The sequence below is a fragment of the Panthera uncia genome (genome assembly GCF_023721935.1).
Source record: "Panthera uncia isolate 11264 chromosome C1 unlocalized genomic scaffold, Puncia_PCG_1.0 HiC_scaffold_3, whole genome shotgun sequence".
In the NCBI taxonomy this organism is placed as follows: Eukaryota; Metazoa; Chordata; class Mammalia; order Carnivora; family Felidae; genus Panthera; species Panthera uncia.
Window position 1 is genome coordinate 37,609,108 of NW_026057584.1, and position 21,462 is coordinate 37,630,569.

Here is a 21,462-nt window from a genome sequence, read left to right on the forward strand (position 1 = left end):
GGAAAGACCATTTTGCAAGACTTGGGATAAATTTTAACATGTCTTAAAGAACTAGGCTTAATCTGTAAATTACGTTTTATAATAGGAAAATCTCCAAATTAAGCTAACATTGAAATTAAAACAAAAACTATAAAAGCTCCTATGGAAGAACATGTAAGTATTGGAGAAGACTTTTCAGTTTGACATAATACCCAGAAGCCATGAATTCAGCAATACCAAAATGACTTCCTGCAAGTTCAAAAAACAATAACAAAATCAAAGCCAAAATTATAAAGAACCAATTTCACTAATAAATAAACATGTCACACAAACCATAAAAGACCAGTCATCCATTAGAATGATGGGCAGAAGATATTAACAGTCAGTAGGCACTGTCAGTTAATAGTAAAGAAAATAAAGATGGCTGTCAAACACAAGATGCTCATCCTCATTCATAATGATAAAAGTAAAATTTTAAGAATGGCAAAATGAAACCTTTATAACATCCTGTATTATTGAGAGTGGGAAGAAATCAGTCTCATACATTGCTGTTAGGCTGTTAATTGATAGAACTTCTATGAAGGGCAACTTGGAGACATGCGTGTGTATACACATATATGATCAAAATCCACATACCCTTTGACATAGCAATTACATGTCTAGGAATTTGTCTTAAAAATATACTTGTTCACATGTGCAAAATAATATATGCAAAAATTTTATTCAGTGCAGAAGTGTTTCTAATAGCATAAGACTAGAATTTAAATACCCATCAGTGGAGGGGCACCTGGGTGGTTCAGTCAATTAAGCACCTGACTCTTGATTTCAGCTCAGGTCATGATCTCTTGATTCATGGGTTCGAACCCTGTGTCAGGCTCTGTGATGACAGCACAGAGCTTGGGATTATGTCCCTTCTCTCACAAAAATAAACAATAAATAAATATTCATCAGTGGAGAATGCTTAAATTATGGCTCATCCATATAATAGAACATTATATGGCTATAATGAGAATTTTAAGAAGCTCCTTATGTACTTTATAGATTAATTCCAATTTGTTAATACAAAAAAGGTGCCAAATGGTATATATGGAATGTTATTTCTTGGAAAAAAAAAAGATATTTCACATACATGACATGTATGTATGCATGTCCTTGCATGCATACACACACACACACACACACACACACACACAGTGTATACATAAAATATCCCTCAAAATATAAATCGTAACACTAGGTACCTCTAAGGATGGAACTGTGTGGCTGGGGGACAGGGAAGGGAAGGATATTTTTCACTGTGTATCTTTTCAGTGCATATCCTTTTGAATTTTTAACTACATGAATGTTATCTACTTTTAAATAATGTAAGAAAAAAAAAGTAAGAGGCCTGACTCAAAATGTTAAGGGATGTCTGGTGCCCTCCTTTTACAATTAATTCTTAAACTAAGAGGAGCTATGTGATTTGTCACATGTCACATAACTAGTATGTAAGCAACACAGGATCAGAGCTTAGATTTGATTAGGCTTTCTCTTTAAAGTTGCTTAATGGCAAAAGAAACCATGTAAACACTCTCCACATAAATAAATCAAAACATTAAAAACAAATTTTTTTTTTTTTAAATGGGGCACCTGGGTGGCTCAGTTGGTTAAGCGACTGACTTCAGCTCAGGTCATGATCTTAGGGTTCATGAGTTTGAGCCCCGCAAAGGGCTCTGTGCTGACAGCTCAGAGCCTGGAGCTTGCTTCCAATTCTGTGTCTCCCTCTCTCTCTGCACCTCCCCCACTCGCTTGCTCTCTCTCAAAGATAAACATTAAAAAAAAAAAAATCTTTTTTAATCAGAAGTTCAAAACTCTATTTTGTTGTGGGTGCAGTGAAAACAGCAATTAACTTGCTGGAAGAGACATGATTTGGTATCACTCTGGAGAGCAATCTGGCAGTCCTTATCAAGAAGGTTAAAAGTGTTCATAACCAGTTTGTGCATTGTTGAAAGAGTACAGAGAAGACTTGTCTTATCAAATATCAAACTTGAATACAAAAGTTTGTTTATATTTATATTGAATACAATGTGGTAGAATAGGGAAATCAATGGGACAATCCTATAAAACCCAGGAATAGACTTAAAGATTTAATGTATAATAAAGATGTTACCTCAAACTTCAAGGTGGGGAGTGGTGGTGGGTAAAAACAAATAATAAAGCTGAGACAAGTTAAACATTACTTACAAAATAAAAGTCAGATACATAGACCCTACAGTAAATAAATTATGGATTAATTAAATGTTCAAAAGAAAAAACTACAAGAATGAGATTTGAGTAGCTACAAAAACCTGCACATCAAATTAGGACAAATATAACAAGTTAGTACCTCCAATATATAAAACCTTATGATCCATGTTGGTTGGTAGTAATGCAAAATGGTGCAGCCATTATGCAAAACAGTATAGAAGTTCCTCAAAAAATTAACAATAGAGGGATGCCTGGGTGTCTCAGTCTGTTAAGCCGACTCTCGATTTGGGCTTAGGTCATGATCTCACAATTCATGAGTTCAACTGGGCTCTGCACAGACAGTGCGGAGCATGCTTGGAATTCTCTCTCAAAATGAATAAGCTTAAAAAAAAAAGTTGCAGAGGTGGGTCCTGGGTGGGTCAGTCGGCTAAGCATCCAACTCTTGATCTTAGCTCAGGTCATGGTCTCATGGTTTGTGAGATCGAGCCCCATGTTGGCCTCTGTGCTGACAGCATGAAGCTTGCTTGGGATTCTCTCTCCCTCTTCCTCTGTCCCTCCCCTGCTGGTACCCCTACCCTTCAAAAGAAATAAATAAGCTTTAAAAAAAATAGAGGGGCACCTGGCTGGCTCAGTCAGTAGAACATGTGACTCTTTTTTCCCCTTTTTTTAATGTTTATTTTTGAGAGAGAGAGAGAGAGAGCAAGTGGGGAAGGGGCAGAGAGAGGGAGACACAGAATCTGAAACAGGCTCCAGGCTCTGAGCTGTCAGCACAGAGCACGATGTGGGGCTTGAACTCACAAACCATGAGATTATGACCTGAGGTTAAGTTGGATGCTTAACCGACTGAGCCACCCAGGCACCCCAAGGAACATGTGACTGTTGATCTTGGAGTTGTGAGTTGGAGCCCCGTGTTGGGTATAGAGATTACTTAAAAAAAAAAAAAAAAAAGTCTTTAAAAACAAATACTGTAGTCCTATCTAGCAATCCCACTTCTGTGTATTTGTCCAAAAGAATTGAAATCAGAATCTCTAAGAGATGGTAGCACTTCCATAATTGCAGCACGATTCACAAGAGCTAAGATGTGGAAACAACCTAAATGTTCATCCACTAGAAGAATGGATAAATATGGCATATAGATACAATGGGATACTATTCAGCTTTAAACAAGGAAATACTGCAATGTGACATGACCTTGAGGACATTATAAGTGAAATATTCAAACACACGACAAATACTACATGATTCCATTTATGACTTATCTAAAATAGTCACTCATAGAAGCAGAGTAGAATGGTGGTTGCCAAGAACTAGGGAGAGGAGGGAAATGGGGAACTGCTAATCAAGACATAATGATCCAGATAAGCAAGATGAAAAAGTCCTAGCGATGTGCTGTACAACCCTATGCCTATAATTAAAAATACTGTATTGTAAGTTAAAAATCTGTTAAGGTAAATCTCATGTTGTGTTCTTACATAAATAGAACAATAAAATAGAAATGAAATCTTATAATCCCAACTTTTTAAATAAAAATCTTTGTAAAACATACGTTTTCTACCTAATAGGAGGGAAAACAATCTTATTGGTAATGCTCATACAACACAATAGCTCCCTGGGAATTTTGTTATCAATTTCCCAAATTTTTTGTGGAGAATAGTGTAAGCCATGCTTTTAAGTCAAACAAATCTGAGTTCAATCCCAAGCTATGACTTAAAATTGGTGTCACCTGGGGCGCCTGGGTGGCTCAGCTGGTTAAGTGGCTGACTTCAGCTCAGGTCATGATCTAACGGTTCATGAGTTCAAGTCCTGCATTGGGCTCTGTGCTGACAGCTCAGAGCCCGGAGCCTGCTTCAGATTCTGTGTCTCCCTCTCACTCTGCCCCTCCCCTGCTCACACTGTCTCTTTCTCTCTAAAATAAATAAACATTAAAATTTTTTTTAAAAAATGGTGTCAACCTGAGCAAGTTATTCTTTCACCTATGAGGAGAGGAGTATCTGCCTCACAGGGCTGCTAGGATTACATGCAGTTAAACCAGATTATGTTAAATGCCTAGAACAGTGCCTGGCAAATGCTCAAGAATAGCATTATCACAAAAATTCCCGTTGGAATTTTACCTACTTTAATTCTTTCTTCACTATTTTTGTTGATCAAAGGGTAAATGACAACATATTATTGTGAAACAGTTCCCCACCCTCAACACCATTATTTTCACCCCAAATTTCTCATGCCAAAATCCTTTTCCCTATTAATTTCCAATATAATCTCACAACCTAAAATTATTTTTTTTAAAGCAATTCTGCTAGAGAAGCATTATGGGACTACTTCCAGGATACAAAAAAATTCCCCCATCCTTCTAAATTAGGTTATAAACGGAGCCCTGAAATTTTTTTAAAAAATATTTTTTTGAGAGAGTGCGAGTGGGGGAAGGGGCAAAGAGAGAGGGAGACACAGAATCCGAAGCAGGCTCCAGGCTCTGTCAGCAGAGAGCCCGATGTGGGGCTTTTGAACTCAAGGACGGTGAGATCATGACCCGAGGCGAAGTCAGACACCAACTGACTGAGCCACCCAGGAGCCCCTATGAAGCCCTGAAATTTTAAATACACCAGGTAATTCTAAGAATGAACCAAGGTTTGGAAATTATCGCCTTGGGATCTCAAAACTCATTTGCTTCGGTGTTCAAAAAACAGAATTGGGAAATGGTAAAGCCATGGCCTCTGGACTGGATTCCTAACTCTACTATTTACCAGCCAGGTAGCCTTGAACAAGTTTCCTCATCTCCTCTGAGTCAGTTTTGTCATTGGTAAAACCAGGACATCTGTGCTCAACAAGGTTTTAAGAGCAAAGCACATTATCTAGCTGTGCCTAGGGCACAGTAGGACACTGATGACCCGCTCCGATACTGTAAATAGAGCTTTTAATCATAATTTTTATCTTAGTATGACAAAAATTAAGCCTTAGTGTACCAATGACACTTACATTAATGTAAATATTCACATACTTGCCCGATGAGGACATGACCAAAAGTTGACACCATTATTCCCTGCCATTTACAATTTCAGTTAGCTTTCAATTCCACAAGACAAATATAGGGCATATCTTTAAACCATGATCACTGGGATGCCAGGGTGGCTCAGTCGGTTGAGCGTTCGGCTTTGGCTCAGGTCATGATCTCAAAGCTCATGAGTTCAAGCCCCGCTTCGGGCTCTGTGCTGACAGTTCAGAGCCTGGAGCCTGCTTCTACTTCTGTGTCTCCCTCTCTCTGCCCCTAACCCACTCGCATTGTCTCTCTCTCAAAATTAAAAAAAAAAAAAAAAAAAATCAGACTGATCTAGAAAATAAATTTGACCACCAAGAACAGCTGGTCTGAGAGGTAAAGTTTAGGAGTTGGTAATCAAGTTTGGGGTAGGACTGTTTGGGTTCCAATCTTAACCTTCCCTAGCTGCTATTACTAAAAAAAAAAAAAAAAAGGGTCAAGCTATTTGTTCAGCTGTTTCCTATTTGTTAAATTCAACAAATTATATACTAAATACCAGTAATTAGCACTCAAGTACCACCCAACCCTGATACCACAGTGGTTTATCAAGCAGAATTTAAATAATGTATATCAAGTGCTTAGTTATCTGACAAAAACAGCCACAGGTGAAGTTCTGGTCAGCAGCATCTGGAGATGGACTGATTATGTCCAAATCCTGGCTTTGCCACTTCCTACAGAGCATGCTTGGTTATTACTTAACCTGTGTGCGTGCGCCTTACCTTCCTCAAGATGCAGGACAGTACCTAGCTCACAGCATTGTTGGAAGATTACACCAACTGATACACACCAAGTACCCACAACAGTAGCCAGTACCCAGAAAAATGCTCCTGAGGCCTTGGCTATAAACACTATCACACAGCACCTGATGCATAAAAGGCACTCCACCAATGGTAGCCATAAAACCTTGCCATGGACTTTTTTCAAAGCAAATAATAGTACAAAGTTTTAAAAACTGGAAATGTTCACTAAGTTTCTCTAAATACTTCAGAAACAAGACATTTAAACACTAGATTCTATAAATGATAAAGTATACTTTAATAAAAGCTTGTTATATATGAAATTAGAATGATACCTTAAAAAATTTTTAATGTTCACTTATTTTTGAAAGAGAGGGAGAGACAGTGCGAGCAGGGGAGGAGCAGAGAGAGGGAGACAGAATCTGAAGCAGGTTCCAGGCTGAGCCTTCTGTATAGAACTCACCAACTGTGAGATTATGACCTGAGCCAAAGTCAGATGCTTAACCGACCTAGCCACCCAGGCACCCCTGAATATTGCTATTTTTTAAAACATAAGTGTAAATCCATGGTTTTGTGTCAGCATAATTTTTTTTGTTTCTTATTTTTGAGAGAGAGTGAGTGCAAGCGGGGGAGGAGCTGAGAGAAGGGGACAAGGGATCTCAATCGGGATCTGACAGCAGACAGCCAGATGCAGGGCTTGAACTCAAGAACCATGAGACGACTGGAGCTGAAGTTGGATGCTTAACCAAATGAGTCACGCAGGTGCCCCTGTATTAGCGTAATTTCTGTAATCTAAATTCAATGTGAAAGCTAGAGTGCGTATTTCCCAGAATTCTCTGCAAGTTACTTGGGAAAAAAAAACATACTGGAGAACCCTAAAAAATCTTAAATCACCAAATAAAGATTAACCACTCATTTATGCATTTTTATTTCGTAATATTTAGATCAATACACTATAACTAAATTTTAGAGACACTGGATATTAGTTTGGATACCATTAGTTTATTATAAAAGAGACATGAAAATTATTTACATGATGAAAGATTTCACAACTTCACTGGAATGGGCAGCTTCACTTCATGCCATTTCAATAATGATTTATTTCAGTCTACATACTTTCCGAGAATGTCACCATCTCTAAATAAGAAATAATCCTGCAAATAAAGAAAACCGTTAGTTAAGAAAACTAATAACAAATACTTAACTTATAGGAAATATTAAATTTACACACCTTGTCATCTAGAACTACTTTGGTGCCTCCATATTCTGGGAGAAGAACTTTATCTCCAACTTTCACACTGACTGGTTGGATCTCTCCACCCTTAAGAAAATAAGGATATTTATTAGTAGACATCTAGATCACCAAAAACTTACACCTAACTTTTATTAATCAAATGTGCTCATTCAAATCAAGTGTTAAAAAAGGACTTAGTGGCCAAGTGATATGATTTACATTATAATCATAGTTCACTCAAAAATATCACTGTAGAATTACACTTTGAAATAATGCGTACCTGGAGCTTAAACCAAAACCTGCCTTCAGTGTAAAGTTCAACGAGTTATACTGGAAAGCTAACTTAAGCTAATTTTTTAACTATTAAATATTAACTTCTAGACTATATAAATCAGTTTTTAAGACCAGATATACAGATGTCATGTTGGAACTTCTTCCAACACAAAAATTCAAGAGGAGTTTCCAGAATTTGGAACATATACTTCTTTTGTGACTCAATATCCTTTTCATTAAAGTAAAAATTTAAGAAGAGACTGCAGCATAGTGCCCACTCCCCAGAGACTTCCTATTCCTGACTCTGGGACAGCTGTTCCTAGAGCTTTCTTAGAGGCAACTGGAACAATGAATGCAATTAATGTATTTGACCCCAAAGGCATTTATTGTGTATTCTGGCTGACTTTCAGGTCTGAGGTCTAACCAGTTACTGGAGAATGACTATTAAGGCTAGATCCAACCAGTTCTTTTCGAAAGTATGCCAACTAAGGCCAGAAATGGTTAAAAAGATTAGGGCAATTACAGCGTTAGAGGTTAGATCAAGGGTTTAAATTTCCCCTCAACTAGTCAAAGAACCCACAGATCATCTTGAGGAATTTTTTGTTTTAGTCAAAATTTAGAATTTAAAGAAAACACTGGTTACACTCAGCTACCAAATGGCTACTGATTTTAATACTCTGGAACTCTTCCATCCTACAAAATAAGCAACTTTATTTTACATAATCATTTTCGTTAAAAGCGGCATATCAGACATGACTGAATTAGGGAACGATCTTGAAGAAAACAAAAAGCTATTTAAGAGACTACCTTTTTTTTTAAAATTTTTTTTTAATTTTTTTTATTTTTTAATATATGAAATTTACTGTCAAATTGGTTTCCATACAACACCCAGTGCTCATCCCAAAAGGTGCCCTCCTCAATACCCATCACCCACCCTGCCCTCCCTCCCACCCCCCATCAACCCTCAATTTGTTCTCAGTTTTTAACAGAAGAGACTACCTTTAATAACCACCAAGAATTTCTTTTTTCTCCTCCATACAAAACTAGTTGCACTTTAGCCCCATTTACCTTTCCTTTAGAGCCTGATCCAACAGCTACTACTGTTGCTTGCAAAACTTTTCCTTGCGATTTTTCTGGAAGCATAATGCCTCCTTTGGTTACAGTTTCGGCTGCACTCCTTTCAACTAAAACTCGGTCAAAGAGAGGAAGAAACTTCCTAAACGCTTGTCCTGCCTGTAAGAAAAGGAGTATTAAGTTTAAAACAAAAGCAGTATGTGATTATGTTCTAAGCGTTACACATCAAAAAGCACGTGTGGCTTTCAAAATTAACGCCAAAACTCCAATTATTCGTTCAAGAAAATCATTTGAATGTTTTGCTCTACCTGCCGAGTTTAATTTCCATTCCGTGTGTGTTAGGGGGTCGTTGCTGCTCCTCCGGTCAGCAGACAGCTTTAAGAGTAACCCTAGTTTATCCCAAGGTCAAATATTTTCCTACCTCAATTGTTCTGGAAAATTTCACAGAACTCAAGTCAACCCCTTTGCCTGGAGCCACGCTTTTCAAGATACTACACACCCACAAAGATCTCGCAGAAGTGGGTCCGCAGCTGCGCGTGAGTCCGGGTTCCCGCCCCCAGGCCCACAAGCATGCGGGGTACACGCGTGCAGAGCCCTCGGCAAATAAAAGGGGTTAGTGGGCCTCGCCTCTCCAGGGTTACTGCGGGCGCGGGTCACTGAGTGACCCCTACCCCTCCCAGTAGGCCTGCAAAGAAGCACCCGGGTACCCGAGCGCTATAGGCAGAGAAGGCCTCTTCGTCCTCCAGCCCACGCGAGACTCACCATGACTCTGGCCACCGCAGTTCCTACTCTGCTCTTGAGCTGCCGCCGCCGCCGCAAGGAGACCCGCAGTCCGACCCCCGGGCCACGTGAACGTGGGAAAAGGCCTCCCAACGCGCAGGCGCGCTTGCTCCCGCCCCCCGCTCCTCCCCGCAAGGGAGGGTGGCTGCACCAGCGCGCCGCGCGATTCGTCCCGAGAGTTGTGCGCCGGCCACTGACGCGAAGACGGGGAGGCGGAAGAAGAGAGGAGTTCTTTCTAGGCTTTTCTAGGCCGCCTGCCGGGGTGAAAGTACTAGCTCTTCGCCCCTCTCCCGGAAATGACGCGCTCTGAACCTTGACCCACAGAGAGCGCAGCGCTTCCCGGAAAGTTCTCGAACCGAGTACGGCCCGGGAACTAGCCTAAGCCGGACTGGGAGGGCTGAGCTCACTTGCCTGGCCCTGCGCGGGTAGGGAGGGGCGGAGCTGGGCGCGGCGACTGCCGATTGCGGGGCCCCGGTGGAGGGGAAGGGGTGGGCGCAGCCCGCGCACGCGGTGCCGCGGGGCGGGGGGAAGCGGCGGAGGGAGGGGACACGGGCTCTTTGCCGTGTGCGCCGTGCACTCTGTCCCTCACTCGCCTCCGACGGCCTGCCTCATCGTCCGCACGCCCTGCCGCTGCCCAGCAGGTATACGGCCGCCCCGCGCCGCCTCTCCCAAACGCCTGGGACCCGGGCCTTTCCCCGTCCGCTGCGGTCCTGCCTGATTGAGCCGGAAGGAGAGAGCCAGGGCTTCCCTACGGCGCCGCAGGCCCGGACCCGCCGGGCCAGGCCTTACGGGTCCATGTCGGTGTCCATCACGTGCGGCGTGGATTGCTGGCCCGGGCAGGGCGCAGGGGGGAGGGCTTGCCCGGTAGTTTGTATGCAGTCGGGGGCGTATATTCACGTGGGCTCTCGTTGCAGCCCTGTCCTGATCGACTGTAGGGCCCCCGGGAGGGTGGTCGCAGCCGCGTGGGAACCGCTTTTGGCCCCGTGGGCAGCTGGGGTACGGCATCTCCACCCTTGACCTTGCTGAGGGCGTCCTAAAAACAGACACGTGGGGTTGGGCGTAGAGAGCCGGGCCTTGGCCCCCAGCATCGCGGCCCTGCGGATAGTTTGATACAGTAGCCCTGAGTAGATACAAAGACTCCTATTACTAAACGGATTTTTGCACCGTCCGGAATATTTTTTTTTCCCTTGGTCATTCTGGTTTATAACTTACTCCTTCCTGCAGATTTGGTTTTTTTAGGAGCACTTTTGGAGTGGATTTGCTCAGGAGGCTGTTTTAGCGGTGAAAGATTAACTCGTTTTTAGCGGCTGGGGTAGGTGGCCGTGGGGATTCACTGACATGGTGTACTTTGTGCTAGTTCTCTAGGTTAGGCGTGGGAGCGGCCTCTACAAGCTTGCGTTAGTAGCTGGTGTTTGAACCTATGTTAACGTGGGCCGCGTGTAGGGCAGGGATCAATACAGCTTATATCTAACATTTCTTGTTTTGTGGTGTACAGGTGTCATGTTTGTGCTGTGCTGTAATGCACCACGGATAGTGCTAGTATAAATGTACTGATAATCTGATTGTTTTCCCCCAACAGAAATGCTTCGATTACCCGCAGTACTTCGCCAAATTAGGCCAGTGTCCAGGGCACTGGCTCCTCATCTTACTCGGGCCTATGCCAAAGATGTAAAATTTGGTGCAGATGCCCGAGCCTTAATGCTTCAAGGTGTAGACCTTTTAGCTGATGCTGTAGCTGTTACTATGGGGCCAAAGGTATCAATATTTTTATTTTATTGTGTTATAATTTATAGCATTCTGAATTAAGGAATAATATTTTAATGATGTCATGTAGACAGTAAATACTTTAGTCTCCATTGTTGAGAAATCCCAGTTTACATAAAAGAGTTCGAAATTACCGCTTAATCTTTTTTTTTTAAACTTGATTTAACGGTCTTAAAGCTTAAGTTTTTTTTCAAATTCGGGAAACTTTATTTCATATGATGTGTGATGTAATCCAGTGGTAACTCACAACTCAAGGTGGGTTCCTAAACGGAAAGTAGAATTAATCTTGCTTGCCTGCTTAAGTTTTGGATTTTTTCCCAGTAGTTAGTATCAAATATTGACGTTAGTGTGTAACTTAGCTCCAGTAATACCTCAAGTATGTGTTTGTAGGTACTAGTTTTACTTTTCTGCTGTTCATTGTCTTCCAAAGCACATTTAAAATGTTAAATCTTCTTTAACTTAAAGAGGTTGGTGAGGAGTAACAACATAACTTGAGGCTTTTGAAGATGATGCACAAGTGTAGTGATGCGTGATTTCAGGTTAACGGTTCCAATATCAAAGTATTCATATGTACTATATAAAATATGGCATTTGCCTGCCTCACAAGTAGCACCTTTAATTCAAATCTAGAAGCTGCCAGTACTGTTTGTACCGTGTTTGAGATTTAACATTGAACCAGCCTTGGAAGAGTGAACTGTATTTGTCTTGCTGCTAGTATTTTAGTAACTAAATTTTAAAGCAAGTTTAAAAATAAGTTTCACATTATTTTCAAAGACAGCAGGCACCAGACAAAACTATAAATTACATGAAGAGTATTCTGACATTTTATTATCTACCAAATTGATTTGGTTTATCTTGTGTTTTTGTTTTTTTATGAGATAACATCTTTCAGTCTAGGATCTATATCTTCCATAAAAGATCATCCAAAATTATACACTTGGCAACAGAGAGGTCATTTTGTCTGTAACCTAAGAACACTGATGAACCTGCCTTTGAAATTACATGCTGCAGATCTGATTAAATAATGACAGTTTGTGTTGAGGCTTTCAAGTAACTACTTTTTTATTAAAAGTTCCTGTTTTATGCTAAATAGTACTTAGAGAGTATGTGATTCTGTCACTTTTTTTTTCTCTGCAATTCTAGGGAAGAACAGTGATTATTGAACAGAGTTGGGGCAGTCCCAAAGTAACAAAAGATGGTGTGACTGTTGCAAAGTCAATTGATTTAAAAGATAAATATAAAAATATTGGCGCTAAACTTGTTCAAGACGTTGCCAATAACACAAACGAAGAGGCTGGAGATGGCACCACTACTGCTACTGTCCTGGCACGCTCTATTGCCAAGGAAGGCTTCGAGAAGATTAGCAAAGGTGCTAATCCAGTGGAAATCAGGAGAGGTAGGAATGTCTTCATTGTCACCACAGTGTTTTGAAGAAAGTTGATTCTTATTTCTCCTCTTAAAAACAATCTTACATGGAGTTTTTCTTCAGCAAATAGCAATTGGATGCCTGGTTTATGTGATGGGTACTATGCTAGGCATTGAGAGAAATAGGACTAAGACATTCTTTGTTGTCCTTCCCTTCCCTGTGTCTAGAGACCCCCCAAACCCCCTCTTCCCCCCGCCACCCAAAGGAACAGTTTGGTGGAAGATACAGCATGTTCTGTATACCTTGAGGATAGTAAACGTGTGGGGATTAGAGCAGGGAGAGAGTATTAAACAGTTTTGCTATTTTACAGAGTAGGGCTAAACAAACTATATCATTCATCCAGGACGTCAAATTTAGTGTGTGTATACATAAAAGCAGGATTTGTTTTGTTTTGTTTTGTTTTGTTTTTGCCTCTTAACAGCACATAATACATTATTGGTCTTCATTTTGTTCATTATTGCTTGCTTTGGGAAACTAGGCCACCATTTAAAGAACTCCTTAGCATGAGCTTCATGGTGATACAAACTTAAGTCCTGTCACTGCTGTTAATTAGCTGTGTACTAAAGCTTGATTTTTTGTATCTTGAAAATGTAATTGCTGCTTATCTATAGGGTGTGTTACTGTCCAAATTAGAGAAGACTTGAGAGTAAAGTGGGGTGCCATTAACAATTTTGTCAGAATTGGCATCCCAGCACACTGATGTATTAGCATCCCATCTATTTCAGTGTTTAAGGTACAAATGAATGTTTCATTAAAAGCAGTTTGAATATAAATCATGGACAAATGTTAATTGAGTTTATTAAAATTACTTCCCTGAAAAAATGATTGTTACTACATGCCTTTCTTTGGATTTATTTCTTGAAGTTACCCTTTATCAAAATAAAGGGAAGAGCCAGCACTCATCCCAGTTGAACAAAATGAGGTTCTCATGAATCCATACTGTGCTGCCGTTGACTGTTAAATATTTTATTTATAATTACATATTAAAGGAGGAGATTTCAGATATTAAAACCTGTAGGGGTATAGAGGTCCTGGGTGGCTCAGTCGGTTAAGCATCTGACTCTTGGTTTTGGCTCACAGTTTGTGAGATCAAGCCCCAAGTCGGGCTCTGCTGACACTGCAGAGCCTACTTGGGATTCTCTCTCAAAATTAAAAACAACCTGTAGGGGCATAATCCCTTATTTTCAATTGAGAGAAATGTTGGGTGACCCTGTTGGAAACATGCAACATGATTGGACTGGGAATAGTTTACACAGAATGAGTTGAATGGTGAGATTCTTGAAATTATACACCATAGTTTTTTTTTCCTTAGTACAGTTTTCAGAATAATTTTGACCTGGTTCTTCATTTATCAGACTTCCTGTTTGAGTGTGCACCATCCAACTCCATGTGATTAGGAGAAGTGCCAGCACAGAAGCATTGTTTAGGCTATATTAACACATTAAAGCATTTAATGTAAATTGGAATTTTTACTTGACAAGGAACCATGAGAGAATAAGCATTGTTAATGGCATTTATTCTTAAATCAGGTGTGATGTTAGCTGTTGATGCTGTAATTGCTGAACTTAAGAAGCAGTCTAAACCTGTGACAACCCCTGAAGAAATTGCTCAGGTAAGGAGTTGTCATATTTTACAATAAACATGTGATTTTATTCCGTTATCACATACCAGTGTTAGAATAACAACACTAACCAGTCACTAACATTGAAAGCATTTTTCTTACTGCCAAAAAACATTTGAAAATAATGCAGTGACCATAGCTGGAGTCTTAGTGGGCTGTCACTTTAGTTCGACATGGCTCTGAGTAAAACTCATTTTTTTTTGTATGGAAACTGTTCTTTAGTAATTTGTCAAAAGTTACATAGTTTTTGTCATGTTAGAATATTACCACTTTTTTTCCGGGGTGTGGGGGGAGTCTTTTTTTTTAAGAGTAGTTGTATGTTTATGTCATATCTTTTAAAAACAATGTAGCCAAATGATAATTGAAAACAGAACCAACACTTCCTTAGAACTGTTAGACTGTATCTCCCACACACAGTATCAATTTGGAAGTTACTAGGAAAAGGAAAGGGAGCTGATTGAGAACACTGGCCTTAACTTTTTAACTTGGAAGAGTAACTTGATTGTTTTAGGTTGCTACCATTTCTGCAAATGGAGATAAAGAAATTGGCAACATCATTTCTGATGCAATGAAAAAGGTTGGAAGGAAAGGTGTCATCACAGTAAAGGCAAGTGTGATTTTTTTTTTTGTTTTTTTTAATTTTTTTTTTTTTTTTTTTTTGGTGTTTATTTTTGAGACAGAGACAGAGCATGAATGGGGGAGGGTCAGAGAGAGGGAGACACAGAATCTGAAACAGGCGCCAGGCTCTGAGCTGTCAGCACAGAGCCCGACGCGGGGCTCGAACTCACAGACCGTGAGATCATGACCTGAGCCGAAGTCGGCCACTTAACCGACAGCCACCCAGGCGCCCCAAGTGTGTTTTTTATGATAGCTTGGTATGGGTTGTCTGGTGATCAAAACAGTTTTCCAAATAAAACATTCAAACTGTGTGTTACATATATATATAACACATCGAATATAAAAATTCAAATATGTATTTTTGAAGTTTTTGCAGAATTGGGAGTTGGATGCCCTGGGGCATTTGCATAGTTCTGCCTGGATCCTTTATGATCAATGGGGTCTCCTAATCTGGTCCATAATTAAAAATTTTTGTGTTTCTTTAATGAAATTCATACAACTAATTGTTTAATTTGTTATAGGATGGAAAAACACTAAATGATGAATTAGAAATTATTGAAGGCATGAAATTTGATCGAGGTTATATTTCTCCATACTTTATTAATACATCAAAAGGTAAGAGCAAGTCAGTAAATGAAATAAAAAAAAATAGAGCTTGTCATGTGTCGAACTATAAGCATTAGGCCATACTTCTAAGAAAATAAACTTATGTATTCCAAAAGTTACTGTAAATGACAAATGAAAGTGGAAAAACATGAACTCAGTAGTCACTTGAAATGTACTGAAATTGGGTTATAGCTTTTTCATTTAAAGAAATTGCAGTTATTTCAAAATATTGTTAATGTTTTAACATTGATTTAAAATGTTCTTTGTTTTTGCAGGGCAGAAATGTGAATTCCAAGATGCCTATGTTCTGTTGAGTGAAAAGAAAATTTCTAGTGTCCAGTCCATTGTACCTGCTCTTGAAATTGCCAATGCTCACCGTAAGCCCTTGGTCATAATTGCTGAAGATGTTGATGGAGAAGCTCTGAGTACACTTGTTCTGAATAGGTAATAGGCAGTGGTGTTTGGTTTACGTTTTCAGATGAAAGGCAATTTTTTGTATTGATGTTTGAAATCTCTATTACGTACCCTCACATTGAACCATTTGTGTTTGTATTTAGAGTTATGTGTGATACAGGTGTGCTTCATGAACTCTTGGTCCAGTTATAATGGTTCTTTGTTTTTGAATGGGTTCTTTGTGAAAATCCATAGTATTTTGTGCAACTTTCTCATAAGATAGCCTAATTTTGTATGGTGTCCATTTTTTATTATGAATGTTTACAGTTGCTTAGAAGAAATGACTAAGTTTTTATCTGGAAAAATATTTTTACAATTACAATTTTGAATGAGAAGTAAACTATCATTTTCTAAGCCTTAGATCAAAGTGTATTTAGCTATCAGCATTTTACATAATCTGTTAAAAGAAAAAATTAATAGGCTGAAATAAATTGGCACTCAATCTAAGATAAGTTGAGGTTAAGATAATTTTTTTTTAATCTATAATGTATTACTTTTGACTTTAAGGCAGGTGCTTAATGCTATAAACAGAATCTTAGGGCATTAAAAAAAAAATAAGTAATCTCTACAGCCAACGTAGGGTTCAAACTCACAACCCCAAGACCAAGAGTTACATGCTCTTCCAACTGAGCCAGCTAGGCACTCCTTAGGACATCATTAAAATGTGCTCCTAATCCTGGAATTGAGGTATCTTAAAAGTAATATTTCCAATTCTATTATAATGGAAATGCACAAATGAAACAGGTATGTAGGAGAGTTACATGGCTTGACCCAAAAGCTCTGAGTGAGTTTACTTATCCTGGAATGTTTGTTAGCTTGGATTTGCTTTTTGGGATCTGAAAAGTCTTATTGTAGGATTTGAAACCAAAATAAAAAAACAATAGACCTACAGAGTTTCACTGAGCCATTTTACTGGTAGCTGTAAAGTTGGGTGTCTGATTTTCTTGGCATATTATCAGAGTTTACCCCTCTGATTTTTATTTGGCTCTAATAGACCAGTTTTGTTTTAGTGTCCATATATTCGTTCTGTTTCACTATCTGGTCTCAAGTGAACATTTCTTTGATTATATATTCCAGGCATTCAGTATCTGATAAAATTGCAGGTGAGCTTAATGTTATTATCAGTAATACTTATATTTATGAAGGAACCAGATTAAGAACACTGCTTGCTCAAATGTAACTGTAGTAGTAACTTGATTACTACTAAATGGAACCCATAGGGCAGTAGTAAATGCTCATTAGATCCCCAAATTTAATATTTAAATATTTTAAAATTAAAATTTAACTCTGATTTTTGAAAATTATAAAATATTTAACACTATGTCATAGTTAAAGGTGTTTTGCTTATGATAATATTTTTGTTCCTGGGTCTAGTTTAACTGGAAAGTAAGGTCAGTAGTTTATTACGAAGGTGCTTGGATATTGGCAAATACGGATGAATGGAAAGTTGCCCTTTCCTGTCTTAATTTGACCAAAAGTTGTAAGAAAGCCAAAAATTGTAAAAAGTGTGGTTTCCAGGGGCGCCTGGGTGGCTCCATCTGTTGAGTGTCTGACTTCAGCTCAGGTCATGATCTCACAGTTTGTGGGTTTGAGCCCTCCATCGGGCTCTGCACTGACAGCTGGAAGCCTGGAGCTTGCTTCAGATTCTCTCCCTCTCTCTCTCTGCCCCTCCCCTGTTTGCATGCTCTCTCTCAAAATAAAAAAAGTATGTTTCCTAAGTAATCATAGTACTTAGAACTTAAGAACTAGATAAGCATTTTTAAATTTAAATCTGATTTTTATTAACTGTTCTTAACAGGCTGAAAGTTGGTCTTCAGGTTGTAGCCGTCAAAGCTCCAGGTTTTGGTGACAATAGAAAGAACCAGCTTAAAGATATGGCTATTGCTACTGGTGGTGCAGTAAGTAAAATAAATGTGATGTTGGTTTACTGAAGGTTTTATACTTCCAGGTCTGAAGTTTATAGGTAAATTTTATATTTTTCACGGTCAGATATTATCTAAACTATTATTTTGTGTTTATGTTGGACGTTTAGGAGGTATAGGTTGGATTAAATGCTGCTAAGGTCCCTTGTCTAACTTACCATGAGTCTAGCCCAAGAATAGGGTTATTTGACTAATTTGTTTTTTTGTTTTTTAATTTTTTTTTTTTTTTAATGTTTATTTTTGAGAGAGAGACAGAATGCGAGTGGGTTGGGACAGAGAGAGGGAGACACAGAATCTGAAACAGGCTCCAGGCTCTGAGCTGTCAGCACAGAGCCCGACACGGGGCTCAAACTCACAAGCTGCGAGATCATGACCTGAGCTGAAGTCGGACGCTCAACCGACTGAGCCACCCAGGCACCCCAAGACTAATTTGTTTCTAAGAATATTGGCTGGGTGGCTCAGTCAGTTAAGCATCCGACTTCGGCTCAGGTCATGATACGGCTCGTGAGTTCAAGCCCTGGGTCGGGCTCTGTGCTGACAGCTCAGAGCCTGGAGCCTGCTTCAGATTCTGTGTCTCCCTCTCCTCTCTCTGCCCCTTCCCTCCCTCTCTCTTGCTCTCTCTCTCAAAAACAGGAAAAAAAAATTTTTTTAATAAAATACTGTAGAAACGACATAGGATTTAAGAGTTTAGGCCTAAGGTCCAGTCCCGATATCACCAAAAATATGACCTTTGAGGAGTTGTTTGAGTTTATACTTTCCTCAAATAAAGCTAATGTTAATTTGATTAACTGAGAAGTTGGAAATGCAGTGGGAAAACTCGATCAAGTCTTCTCTGGACTAGTCATAATCTTAAAATCTCATGTTTCAAAGAAATACAGTATTGTAAGATGTTTTCCTCATCAAAACACCCATGTGATGTATTACTGACAGACTTGGTACAGTGAAAAACTAAGCTGCAAGTGGTTCATTTTTAAATGTTTTTGTAGGTGTTCGGAGAAGAAGGGTTGACTCTAAATCTTGAAGATGTTCAGCCTCATGACTTAGGAAAAGTTGGAGAAGTCATTGTGACCAAAGATGATGCCATGCTCTTAAAAGGAAAAGGTGACAAGGCTCAAATTGAAAAACGTATCCAAGAAATCATTGAACAGTTAGATATCACAACTAGTGAATATGAAAAGGAAAAACTGAATGAACGTCTGGCAAAACTCTCAGATGGAGTAGCTGTGCTGAAGGTAAGATTCGTTGTTGTAAATGAGCTTCCTAGGTTCTGAGCTCAAGAATGATTTTGTTTCTGTGGTATTCCCCACTAGGGCCATGTAACTAAAATGTTTGGGGAAATAACTTAATCATGGAGATATATATTATACAAAATTTCTTTGTTGGAATATTCCTTCCTTAAAACCAAGATGTTTTGTTAAAGATCAGGCTGACGTTGGACTGATGTAGGACACTGTACTCACCCTATTAGCTATTTAGTCATGCAGTCACTTTTAACAAGTAGGCAACCTTTTTTACGTGGTCTTTTTTTTGGTGTTTTTTATTTGTTTGTTTTTTAAGTAAACCCAGTGCAGAGCACCTAGGTGGCTCAGTTAAGCGTCTGACTCTTGGTTTCAGCCCAGATCATGATCTCACGGTTTGTGAGTTCAAGCCCCACATTCAGTTCCGTACTGACAGTGCAGAGCCCGCTTAGGACTCTCTCTCCCTCTTACTCTGCGCCTCTCCCACATGCCCTCTGCGTGTGTGTGTGTGTGTCTCTCGCTCTCGCTCGCTCTCTCTCGCTCGCTCTCTCTCAAAAGTAAATAAAAAAATCCAGTGCTTTTTAATGACTCTTGCCAGCCAGCATCTTGAATCAGAGAAGCCCATACTAACTGGAATTCTTTTATTCTTAGGTTGGTGGCACAAGTGATGTTGAAGTGAATGAAAAAAAAGACAGAGTTACAGATGCCCTCAATGCTACCCGAGCTGCTGTTGAAGAAGGCATTGTTCTGGGAGGGGGTTGTGCCCTGCTTCGGTGCATTCCAGCCTTGGATTCAATAACTCCAGCTAATGAAGATCAAAAAATTGGTAAAACTGCCTTACAAATGAGTTTATTTGCAGCGTGATTTTAGTCTGCTGTAATAATATTGTTGCCCATCAAATAGAACAATAAATCACAAAACAATTACCAGTATAACAAAGGAAGAATAACACTAATAATCAGAGGACAGATGAAAGATGAAATCACATCTCTTGGGGGGGGGAATGATTTGACCTGTGGAATTTCCCAGTTGGGTTTTCCCTGTATCAAATTGTGTTGTAATTTTTACAAAAGAAAGAATGAAACCAAATTTGCTAAAATTTGTTTTCTTTAGGTATAGAAATCATTAAGAGAACACTCAAAATTCCTGCAATGACCATTGCTAAGAATGCAGGTGTCGAAGGATCATTGATAGTTGAGAAAATTATGCAGAGTTCCTCAGAAGTTGGTTATGATGCTATGCTTGGAGATTTTGTGAATATGGTAGAAAAGGGAATCATTGATCCAACTAAGGTAAATGGTTGGCCATTTTCTAAAAATGCTTTTTTATTTTTTACTAAGGATAAAGGTAATATTTTATCAAACTTTTTCCTTAGGTTGTAAGAACTGCTTTATTGGATGCTGCTGGAGTGGCCTCTCTGTTAACTACAGCAGAAGTTGTAGTCACCGAAATTCCTAAGGAAGAGAAGGACCCTGGAATGGGCGGAATGGGAGGAATGGGAGGTGGTATGGGAGGTGGCATGTTCTAATTCCTAGAATAGCGCTTTACCATTGTTAATGAACTGTGAGAGGAAGCTCAAGGCAGTGCTCCTCAAGAATAACTTCAGAGAAGTCAGTTGAAGGAAATGACTGAAGAAAAGGCTGGCTGATGTTTAAGAAAATCACTATAACCATCAGTTACTGGTTTCAGTTGACAACATATAATGGTTTACTGCTGTCATTGTCCATGCCTACAGATAATTTATTTTGTATTTTTGAATAAAAAGACATTTGTACATTCCTGATAACTGAATGCAAGAGCCATGTACCAATGTACTGCTTTCAACTTAAATCACTGAGGCATTTTTACTATTATTCTGTTAAAATCAGGATTTTAGTGCTTGCCATCACCAGATGAAAAGTTAAGAAGCAGCCTTTCTGTGGAGAGTAAGAATAATTGTGTACAAAGTAGAGAAATATCCAATTATGTGACAACCTTTGTGTAATAAAAATTTGTTTAAACTTAATTGTGTTAGCTTTTCCGTGACCTAGAAGATAAGAGAAATTGAAAGCCAATAGACAAAGAGGGGTAGGGGTAGGATTTGGTACAAATGTGTAAAACATTTCTGCATGTAGCATATTCCCGTTTCTCTTTGCTACAGTTATGTTACTACGTAGATAATGAAATTTTAATATTTTTTATTTCTTTCTGAAAGGCAGAGAGGGAGACACAATCTGAAGTAGGCTCCAGGCTCTGAGCTGTCCACACACAGCTCCACTCCAGGCTCGAACCCATGAATGGTGAGGTCATGGACTGAGCCATTCAGGCACCCTATGGTAATGGAAATGTTTAAAGGTGACAACTGATTGCTGTGGACACTATTTTATGTGTTGAGGTCTGGTCATAAAGGGGCAATTTGTCATTTCTTGTGGAGGTTATAGTTACTGCTTCAAACCCTCAGCATAATAAATGGATTCCTGTTGGGTACCCACAAGTGAGGA

At 39.4% G+C, this 21,462-nt stretch overlaps 2 protein-coding genes across 3 annotated transcripts in view; one reads left to right on the top strand and one right to left on the bottom strand.

Annotated features, from left to right (window-relative positions):
* MOB4 (MOB family member 4, phocein) overlaps positions 1 to 9,399 on the bottom strand; it is a 43,563-nt gene extending 34,164 nt beyond the window's left edge. Inside the window, exons 1-2 of the mRNA XM_049615214.1 lie at positions 9,317 to 9,399; positions 8,549 to 8,713 (exon numbers count right to left, since the gene is read on the bottom strand). Of these exons, the coding sequence (XP_049471171.1) occupies positions 8,549 to 8,713; positions 9,317 to 9,319 (168 nt within the window). The 5' untranslated portion in view covers positions 9,320 to 9,399. The remainder of the gene's footprint in view (positions 1 to 8,548; positions 8,714 to 9,316) is intronic.
* Positions 9,400 to 9,616: 217 nt separating this feature from the next.
* On the top strand, positions 9,617 to 20,987 carry HSPD1 (heat shock protein family D (Hsp60) member 1). Of its 2 annotated transcripts, none has more exons than XM_049615206.1 (12): positions 9,617 to 9,759; positions 10,914 to 11,089; positions 12,242 to 12,494; positions 14,054 to 14,136; positions 14,657 to 14,752; positions 15,285 to 15,378; positions 15,645 to 15,813; positions 17,621 to 17,720; positions 18,731 to 18,976; positions 19,634 to 19,808; positions 20,096 to 20,274; positions 20,358 to 20,987. In XM_049615206.1, the coding sequence occupies exons 2-12, from the start codon at positions 10,916 to 10,918 to the stop codon at positions 20,508 to 20,510; spliced, it is 1,722 nt and encodes a 573-aa protein (XP_049471163.1). In that variant the 5' UTR covers positions 9,617 to 9,759; positions 10,914 to 10,915; the 3' UTR covers positions 20,511 to 20,987. The 2 variants fall into 2 exon arrangements, with proteins under 2 accessions (XP_049471163.1, XP_049471162.1); XM_049615205.1 differs by lacking the exon at positions 9,617 to 9,759 and adding an exon at positions 9,859 to 9,975.
* Positions 20,988 to 21,462: the final 475 nt, after the last annotated feature.